Source organism: Mastomys coucha, unplaced genomic scaffold (genome assembly GCF_008632895.1).
Source record: "Mastomys coucha isolate ucsf_1 unplaced genomic scaffold, UCSF_Mcou_1 pScaffold22, whole genome shotgun sequence".
Taxonomy (NCBI): Eukaryota; Metazoa; Chordata; class Mammalia; order Rodentia; family Muridae; genus Mastomys; species Mastomys coucha.
In genome coordinates, this window is record NW_022196905.1 from 80491529 (window position 1) to 80502210 (window position 10682).

General features: G+C 40.3%; 1 protein-coding gene across 2 annotated transcripts in view; it reads left to right on the forward strand.

Moving 5' to 3' along the window:
• Window positions 1-1376, forward strand: part of LOC116070602 (submaxillary gland androgen-regulated protein 3A-like) — a 29388-nt gene extending 28012 nt beyond the window's left edge. For both annotated transcript variants that reach the window (XM_031342047.1, XM_031342046.1), the window contains exon 3: window positions 874-1376. In XM_031342047.1, the coding sequence (XP_031197907.1) occupies window positions 874-1260 (387 nt within the window). In that variant the 3' untranslated portion in view covers window positions 1261-1376. The remainder of the gene's footprint in view (window positions 1-873) is intronic.
• The last annotated feature ends 9306 nt before the right edge of the window (window positions 1377-10682 follow it).

The following is a 10682-nucleotide window of genomic DNA, read 5'->3' on the forward strand; positions in this document are numbered from 1 at the left end:
TAGTCTACACTTGGCATAGACATGTCCTTTCCTCAAGGGACTCGAGAGGCAGAAGAGAAACCTGGAAGGCAGTTCCATCCTCATCCCAAGACCATCCTTTTCACAGTTCATAAAACTGCATCCTCTTTCACAGTGCTGAGTGACTCCAACTAGGTTTATTAATATTTAGTGAACATGAAGTAACAAGCTTCCTGTGGGATTTTCATATTCCAATTGAGTGGATTCTCCTTGACTCACACTAGTCTCCCCAGCCCAGATGCATAATACCCTTACCAACACTAGACTACTTTTATTCAGCACCATTCCTTTTTACTTCTATTGAATTACTACTAGTTTCCATTCAAGCTTATTTTCTTATTTTAAAAGAAATATAATATGAAAATTTTGGAAACATGGGTAGAACTATAAAAACTATATTCATAGTAACACATGCTCAGAAGACAAGTACCATGTATTTTCCCTCACTCTCTAGACTGTAACATCAATGAATGTATCAAGATCAGGGTAAATGTGGATAAAGACCAAGACAGTAGAAAGGGGTCACTAGAAGAGTCCCTGTTTTTGCAGGTCATGAGTCAGTTGCCACTCTGATCTCATAGAGCCTAATTGTAACATGCTTCTTTCCAGTACAAAGAACCTTTGCTATAAGTCAGTAGACTATTCCATGCAACATGAAATCTATAAAAATATTCTGTTTCCAGCATTACAGAGTTTGTTTTAAAAGAACATAGATGATAAACTCAGGCCAGCCCCTGTCTTGGGAGAACTGGACTTTTAGAAGCCATCTACAATTGCAACTTGCTCAGAAAGTGCATATACTAGTAACTCTGTGAAATATCTAACTTAAAAATCGTTTATTGTTTTCTCCCACAGTCCTGTGAGTGTCACAGAGGCCCTAGAAGATATGATCGTAGAGGACCACATCATCATCATCCTCCTCCTCCTCCTCCCCCTCCACCCTTTGGTCCAGGATTTGGTCAACCACCCCCTCCACCCTTTGGTCCAGGATTTGGTCAACCACCTCCTCCTCCTCCCTTTGGTTTTTATCCTCCTTATGTACCACTTCCTCCGTATCCTAGACCTCCAAGCAATCCTCCTCGACCTCCTCCAAGCATTCCTCCTCCTCGACCTCCTCCCACAGTACAAGCAAATACAATACCAGCTGCCAATATCTCCGTAACTACTCCTACTGCCGCAAATTCCACTGATAATTTTTGGAGGTGGTGGCAATTAATAAACTCCCTTTGGCAGTCAAAATAAAATAAACCAAAGCACTGAGGAATTTGGGGAGAAATAAAAGTTAAAGGCTTAAGAAACAACCTTAACACAAGCATTATACAAAATAAAAATAAAGAGCTGAACAGCATTCTAAAGCATCTACCATTGTCCTCATTGTGACTACTGCACCTCCTACTGTGTTATTTGCAGAAAATTAATCCTTCCAGAAACCTAATCTTGTTCCAGGAGGCACAGTGTTCTTTAGGGGACATATATAACTGTAATGTACAGTCACGAAAACATATGAAAAGACAATACAATTTCCCTTGAGTGTCATCCATCAAAAAATTACTACTCATAGAACATGGTACTATATATCCACACAAAATTTCCTGAGAATTAGTGGTTAAGGTGACATCATTATATTTAATCCACATAGGGTTCTACATCCATAAATTCAACCAACTTTGCATGAAAAAGATTCAAAAAATTTATTGGATGTTTACTAAGCATGATCTTTTCTACCATGATTCCTTCAATAATACATTGGGGGCGTATATTGGAATATAGTTGACTTTTTTTTTGTTTTAGTTGTAGTCTCTCTTTGAAGACTATGCTCATTTCTGAAGAGCAAATGTAAATCCATGCCTCATAAAACTCTACAACCTGTGGGGAAGCAAGTGAACCCCAAAGGGTCTGGAAACTCTGAACACCCTAATTACTTGGCCTAAGTCACTACCTGTTTCCTGTTCTCTTGGAAACATGAACCCTAGTCCTTCACTCTTAGGCTCTTGTCTTAGATACCCTGTCAGATACTGGGACCCCAGTGACGATTGAGATATTTCCATTTCTTCTCAGATAGGAAGGGCAGTGAGTTGTTGGATAGCTTTGGTAAATAGCCCTTTGTCACCTCTTGGCCCCAGGGCAGTGCACACACAACTAAGATAGGTGCCTCCCTGGGAATTCTGCAGCAAAGGAAGATTGGAAGCCTCATGGTTGATGTGCATTTGGATCCTCAGTGTCCTCCTGGTCCAGAGATTGTGGAATCCTCAGAACTCAGTATCCTCTTTTCTGATCAGGCTGTACTACATGGGATTCAGCAAAGAGCTTCTCTCCAAGCTTACAGCACCTGTCTCTCCGTCTGGTTGTGAATACCGTGTGCCTGAACAGCAACCTTGGGGATAGAGCTCTAAACCCTGGAAGCAAGGCTAGAAGGCAAGGACTTTTTTTTTTTAACACATCAGATTTTATCTCCTTCCTGGTCCAACCTCTAACTGTTCCACATTCCATACCTCCTCCCGCACCCCTCTGCCACATCTCCACGAGAATATACCCACCCCTGACCCCTACTCTCTTACAATCACAAGAAAATTCAAAATTCAAAATTCTAAATGATTTTACATCCTACGTAACATTTATTTTTAAGATGGCACAGGAAATAAAATGCTATTAATACATAAGAAAAGATGTCCTAAAAATAATCAGAACACACAATTCATCTCTTTTTTTCTTAAAATAATGAGTGTGCACCTGTGGTCCTTCTGTATATATATATATATATATATATATATATATATATATATATATATATGAAACAAAATCACATTTTGATTCACTGTATGGCTTCCTAAGGAAGCCTCAACCTCTTAGGAACTTAGTATACTGGAAAATGAAAAAAAAATGCAGAAGCACACTGCCAAATTGGCAAGGATGCTTCCTGCCTGTAAAGCATCAGCCCAAGTTGCTTTATCTTCTGACTTGTATACCTTTATTGCCAATGAAATTATATTACAACATATAAAAGAGCTGAGAATGCTGATCCTCCCTGTTCTACGATTCAGAAATAACTGACCAGGGTGCTTCTGACCAACACATTCACCAGCTAAGAAGTTTCTCTAAGGTAGGTACTAAGCAATATAAAGCTCTTTAACTTCATGTTGAATGGCTGACCTTAGGGTTCTTTTTCTTTTTTTATTAGATATTTTCTTTATTTAAATTTCAAATTTTATCCCATTTCCCCTCTGAAAACCTCCTTACTCCCTCCTCCCTTCCCCTGCTCACTAACCCACGCACTCCTGCTCCCCTGTCCTGTCCCCAATGTCCCCGACACTGGGGCATTGAGCCTTCACAAGAACAAGGTCCTCTCCTCTCACTGATGTCCCACAAGGCCATCCTCTGCTACATGTGCAGCTGGAGCCATGGGTCCCTCCATGTGTACTCTTTGGTTGGTGGTTTAGTCTTTGAGAGGTCTGGGTGTGCTGGTTAGTTCATATTGTTGTTTCTCCTATGGGGCTGTAAACCCCTTCAGCTCCTTGGGTCTTTTCTCTAGCTCCTGCATTGGGGACCCTATGCTCAGTCCAATGGATGGCTGTGAGCATCCACTTCTGTATTAGTCGGGCACTGGCAAATCCTTTCAGGAGACAGCTATATCAGACTCCTGTCAGCCAGCACTTGTTGGCATCCACAATAGTGTCTCGGTTAGGTAACTGTATATGGGATGGATCCCCAGGTGGGACAGTCACTGGATGGCCTTTCCTTTAGTTAATGATAGGCTACTCTCAGATGTATTCTGAAAGAGAATTATTCTAAACTATTTACAACTATTTTTGTTTGACGTGTCATATAAAATATACTTTAAGAAAACTGATATGTGACATTTGCTAGTGAAAAAATTCCCCTAAGACTCTTTCCAGGTTTGCATTGTTCAGCTCCCACATTGAAGCTATCAATAGGGGAGACAAAAGAAGCCGACAGGTCACTGTGTGCATTGGTATAAAAGAATAATTCAGACCATCTGACTACAGAAAATTATCACAAAACTTGAGAAACTGAGAATAAAATAAACCTAAATAATTTCTGTTTGGTTCTGTCCTAGTTACTGAAGAAACACAGTTGCATAATAGAAAGCAGATTTGAGAACATTCATTGTACACAAAATGACTCGGTATACTGTTAAAACTAGTCTATGTATTAAGTCATGCTTTGATGCTTTACTCTATTTATCAGGAAGACTTCCTTATCGATTCCATGTCAGAAGAAATTAAATATGATCAAGTGGTAACATTTCAAATACAAATTTCCAGAAACTTGATGCTATATATAAAAAATGTCCATCTCAAAATAATTACTGTTAATCTTAAAGCTTTTGTGTTAAATCCTCTGTTGCTCAGACTCTTCAAAGACAAATATGTGGCATTTTTTTCTCCATAAGCTCACAAATCAAAAATGAAAATTAGCCCCATCCTTTGAGAGTCAAATGTTATGAGCTAACAATATTATGTTACTAATATTGAGTCCACTATAAAATTCAGAAAGTTATTTCAATTTACAGTGCACTACATGTATACCATGTCTGGGGACATGTTCCAAATAATGCCATTCCATTTTTAAAAATAATGCTAACCATCTATTGTGTTTACTTTCAGAGGCTGCCAAAAGATGAAGTCACTGTCTTTGGTCTTTGACCTCTGGCTTTTTACAGGATGCTTCCTGGTGAGTGTCACTTGTACCTGCCACAAACCTTCATGTTCTCTTATTAACTTTTATGTCAGACACTTTAATTTTATTTACCTGCATTTCATAATGTATAAAAGCTGCAGATTAGTGATGAAATGCCCATCAAGTGCTCAAGTTTCCATTTTGAAAATCTGTTTTAATGTAATAGTCACAGAGTTTGTAATAAATCATTAGGAAAATAACAGATATACCCAAGAAAGTTTACTACTGCATAATATCTAGATCACTATCAGGATATTCAAAGGGAACTCAAAAATATTCAGCAAATTCTTTGTTGCAGCAAAAATAATGTGAAATAAGCATTTTTCCTACACTTTATCCCTAGATAATTAACAATAAAATTTTGAATGACCTTGTATTCAGTGATCTACACTTAAAATTGAATACCTTGTATCTAATATCTATCATGAGTCAATGAACTAATAAGATAGAGCACTAGTAACATAGATGTGTTCTGAAATAATATAGTTCATCCAATAATATGAATAAAAGTTATATGGCATGTAGGAGGAAAGAGACAAACAGAACTGAGAGGGGCCATGAGGAGTGGCGAGGGCATAGGTGCCTGACCTTTACTACAGAGTTGCAAAGAGGTCAGAGAAAAAAGCTAGCAGTAGGAAGATCCCAGGGCACAAGATCTTTAAGGAAGGGAATAAAGTTAATTAATGTGTATTTTCTGAGGAATGTCTTTATTCTCTATGCACTATAGTTAAGAGAGAAGCAAAAATAGAAGGCTCAGTTCAGGGTTTTTTTATTATTATTAATCACTTAATTCATTTTCATTTCCAATGATATCCCTCTTCCTAGTTACTCCTTCACAAAAGCAGCATCCCATCTCCCCTCTACCCCTCCCACTTTGACTCTATGAAGGTGTTCCTCCATCGATTCACCCACTCCTGCTTCTCTGCTCTAGCATCCTCCTACACTAGGGCATCAAGCCTCCTCAGGAGCAAGGATTTATAGCCTCCTTGATGTCAGATAAGTCCGTCTTCAGCTACATATGTATCCGGAGCCCATAATCCATCCATGTATACTCTTTGGTTGGTGGTTTAGTCCCTGGGAGTTCTAGGTGGTCTGGTTGGTTGATATTGTTCTTCCTATGGGGTTACAATTCCCTTCAGCTCCTTCAGTACTGCCCCCAGTTCTTCCATTTGGGTCCCTGGGCTTAGTCAGATGGTTAGCTGTGAGTTTCTGCATCTGTATTGGTCAGGTGCTGATAGACCCTCTCAGGTGACAGCTATACCAGACTCCTGTCAGCAAGAGCCTCTTGGCTTCAGCAATAGTGTGGGGGTTTGGTGTCCGCAGATAGGATGGATCTCTAGGTAGGTAGTTTCTGGATGGCCTTTCCTTCAGTCTCTATTTCATTTTTTTAGTTTATTTTATGTGTATGAATACACTGTAGCTGTATAAATGGCCGTGAACCATATCATGTGTGTGGCTGCTGTTGATCTCAGTACCTCTGCTGGCCCCGCTTTCTCCAGTGTAATTTACTGCAACTGTCTTCAGACGCACCAAAAAGAGGGCATCCGATCTCATTACAGGTGGTTGTGAGCCATCACGTGATTGCTGGGATCTGAACTCAGGACCTTCGGAAGAACAGTCAGTGCTCTTACCCACTGAGCCATCTCTCCAGCCCTCTATTTCATTTTTTGTTCCTGTCTTTCCTTTGAACAGCAACATTTCCGGGTGAATGCTTCAATCCTGTGCTTGCGGTCCTCAAGGCACTTGGCACAATGATCTCTAGGTCCATGGATTTCTTGCAAACCACATAATTCTATCTTTCATTGAGGCAGAATGAAATTCCATTGGTTATATGTACTATGTTGTCTTTATAGATTCATCTGTTGAAGGACACCAAAGTTGATTCTAAAACTTGGTTACTGTGAACAATGGTGCAATAAATACAGGCATGTGGGTATGTTCTTAGTAAGCTGTGGACTCAATCTTTAGCTATTAAAAATAAATAAATCTGTTCTCTTGATAATGGCATAACAGAAGCCAAGATATGTGAACTAGGACAGGTTCAGCATTTATTATTTGTGCTGCAATTAATTTTATATTTTGTGCATTGATAATACTTGAAACAACCTATCAGCTTACCCATGACAGTCTGACTCTGTTTCTGTCTCGGACTCTTCTCATGGAAGTCTGGAAGCCCATGGCTTCACATCTGCTGGTTCTCTACTCTACTTTCTCTTATGCCAGGGGAGTGGAACAGAGAACCAGGAAGCAAGAGAATTGGTACAACATGCTCCAGTGCTTTCCCATGCAGATTAGAGTGACTGAGTCCTCCTCCATTTTTGGATATGCTTTATCTAAATATAGCTCTGTGGCTGCTGTAGCATTCTTCTCTCAGCCAAGGTCTCTATCCAGGTTTCACACTCTGTATCAGCTCTAACAGATCTTTCTCAAATAACTTTCCCCATCGTTTATAAGAACTTCCTTTGGATCCTGATTATTGACTCTAGGGAGCTCTCCCTTGTGTGTTTGGTATTTCCCAATCAGCATATCATTTTGTAGTGTTGTGGTTTGTTTAGATTGGGGGGGGTGGGAACAATGATTTCTGCAGTGAGAGGAAAATACCTAAAGTTAGGTCTGATAATGGTAGATATGTCACGGGGGAATTCAAAAGTAGTTACAATTAGTAGCTACTGGATCGTGGACCACACATCGAACAATGCTATGGCTCTGCACCCATTTATCTTAATATTGTTAACTGTATGGATAAGGAAACTGGCCACAAATTCCTTGAATTTGTTCAAATGAAGGATATTTTATTTTCAAAGTAAGCTTTAGAGATTGAAAACTGCACACATTGATTCAGATTTTTGGAATATAATATGGATTACAGAAAACCAATTTTTTAATCTTTTTTTTAACACTCCAGATTTTATTCCCCTCCTGGACCGCTCTTTGACTCTTCCACATCCCATAGCTCTTCCCCTCCCCACTCAAAGTCTACAAGAGAATGTCCCTTCCTCCCACCCCTCCAGACTTCCCCACTCCCTGGAGCCTGGAGCCTCCAGTCTCTTTAAGGGTTAGCTGCATCCTATCTGACTGAACCCAGGCCAGGAAGTCCTCTGCTCTGTATGTGTTGAGGACCTCATATCAGCTGGTGTATGCTGCCTAGTTGGTGGTCCACTGTCTGAGAGATTCCAGGGGTCCAGGTTAATTGAGACTATGGGTCTTCCTACAGGGTCACCCTCCTCCTCAGATTCTTCCAGTTTCTCCCTAATTCGACCACAGGAGTAACAAGGTCTGTCCATTGGTTGGGGGTTAATATCTGCATCTGACTGATGGGTCTTTCACAGGGAAGTCATGATATGCCCCCATTGTGTGAGCACTCCATAGCCTCAGTAGGAGTGTCAGGCCTTAGAGCCTCCCCTCTGAGCTGGATCCCACCTTGGGCCTGTCATAGGACATCCTTTTCCTCAGGCTCTTTTACATTTTTGTCCCTGTAGTTCTTTCAGACAGGAACAATTATGGGTCAGAGTTTTTGACTGTGGGTTGGCAACCCAATGCCTCACTCGTTGGCCTGTCTTTCTGCTGGTGGGGTCTCTACAAGTTCCCTCCCCCTACTGTAGGGAATTTCATATAAGTTCCCTCCCTTTGAATCCTGAGAGTCTCTTATCTCCCAGGTTGCTGGTACATTCTGAAGAGTCCCCCTACCACATACCTCCCTTGGTTCCCTGTTTCCATTCTTTCTGCTAACCCTCAGAGCTTCAATCATTTCACCCCACCCATTACCTGATCATGTTCCCCATTTCCCCTCCATGTTCCCTTTCCCACACAGGATCTTGCCTCTCTCTGCCCTCCTCCTGTGGTTGCTTTCTTCTCCCGGCCAAGTGGGATTGAGGCTGAGTCGTCCTCACTGGGGACCTTTGATTTCTTAACCTTTTTGAATTCTGAGGACTGTATCCCCGGTATTCTGTACTTCTTTGGCTAACATTCACTTTTTAGTGAGTACACAACATGCATATCATTTTGAGTCTGAGTTAACTCAGGATGATATTTTCTAGTTCCATCCATTTGTCTGCAAAACTCAGGAGGTCCTCCTTATAAATAGCTGACTAGTATTCTATTGTGTAAGTGAACCACATTTTCTTTATCCATTCTTCTGGGACATCTGGGTTGTTTCCAGCTTCTGGCTATCACAAACAAGGCTGCTATGAACATAGTGAAACATGTGCCCCTGTTGTATGTTGGGGCATCTTTTTGGTATATGCCAAAGAGTAGCATAGCTGGATCTTCAGGTAGATCTATTTCCAAATTTCTGAGGAATCTCTAGATTGATTTCCAGAGGTGACATAGGTGTAGTTGATTTGTAAAATGAAGTGACATATACTTACAGAGTAAAAGAAAAAGCAGCCAAGTCCCAAGGAAGTAAGTTATTCTCTTAAATCATCAGTGACTTTACAGGCTGCATGGCCTAGAACCCAGAAAACTCTTGGTGGAGTAAGAGGGGAGCCAACTGAAGGTAAATATTGGGGCTTTGGGCTCAGGTTGAGGTAGAAAACTAAGAAAAAGAAAGCTGGTCTCAACATTGAAATACATAAGCCTCTACAAAACTGGAGAGGACAGACCAAAGAAACTTGAGAGGATTAAAAGGTAGCACCTAAGGACACAAAAGTCTTTCCGTAAAGTGCCCATGGCATATTTTACTGCTGCTCCTGAAGTTGACCTTGAATGGACAAGTTAGCCTAAACTTTAGAATTGGTGAAGGAAATGTGTCAGCTGGACAAATTAGAGAAAGAACTCAACAGATAAGTCAATGAATTGGTCTAGACCAGCTTGACTTAAGATCAGCAGCACAGGAACAAGAGCACATACTGTCGCTCTGGTTTACATGGCCTTTTGTGTTCTACAGTCTTCCTACCTCATTTCAAAAACATTCCTGAACCTGAAGCAGTTCTTCACCTTTCTTCTATCCAAAGCACTCCAACTTCCTAATGCATTTGTTTCCTTCGACACTTTTCAGCTCTGTTTATTTTTAATGTTGAAACTTGAGGAAAATCACTAAACCTGGTGTTAGTTGGCATAGCAAGTGAGACACTGAGTGTTTACCAAGTGCTGTACCAAGGCAAGTACTGCCTACATGTCTAAAAATATTAAATCACTCACAGCAAATGAGCTTAGGAAAAGGACTAAGGCGTGAATGTCAGTATCACACTACTAATATTATGATTAGAGAATGTAGAACATGTATGATTGTCATTTTCGAAAGGACAAAACAAAAAATCCCCAGAGTTTTCTTTAGTCATGACGGTGGTACAGTATACAACCACAGCATCTACACTACAGAGGCAACTATTCTGCCTCTCTTTGGCATCTGGTATTATAACCTCTCAGTCTACATAGGCACGTGAAACATTATCTGGACCTCTTCGAAACTAGGCTAAACATATTTCTTAAAGTACCAACTCTGGGAAAAGTTTTGAAACTATAGGATTTAAAACCTGGAACAATTCTAAGTTCTTGAGTGACAGAGACATTTCCCAGTATGTATGGCAGCTACTTCCATTTGGGATTCATTTCAGTGGCCACGTCTACTAAGAGTCAGCTTGAGAGTTTGTTCATAATATTTTCTTTCCTTTCAATTCCATCTAAACTTTCACTGAGAACCTCTATGATCAGAACAAAAGGGGAAACTTTTTCCCTGAATGTCTTTGATGACTTTTACTTAAAAACATATAACAGGTTTCTATTGCTGCAAAATAATTTACCACAAATTAGAACTGTAAGAAGCCTGTTTGTCCTGCCATAGTCTACACTTTGCATAGACATGTCCTTTTCTCAAGTGACTCGAGATGCAGAAGAAGAACCTGGAAGGCAGTTCTATCCTCATCCCAAGGCCATCCTTTCACAGTTCATAAAACTGCATCCTGTATCACAGTACTGAGTGGCCCCAATTTTGTTTATTAATATGTAATTAACAAGAAGTAACAAGC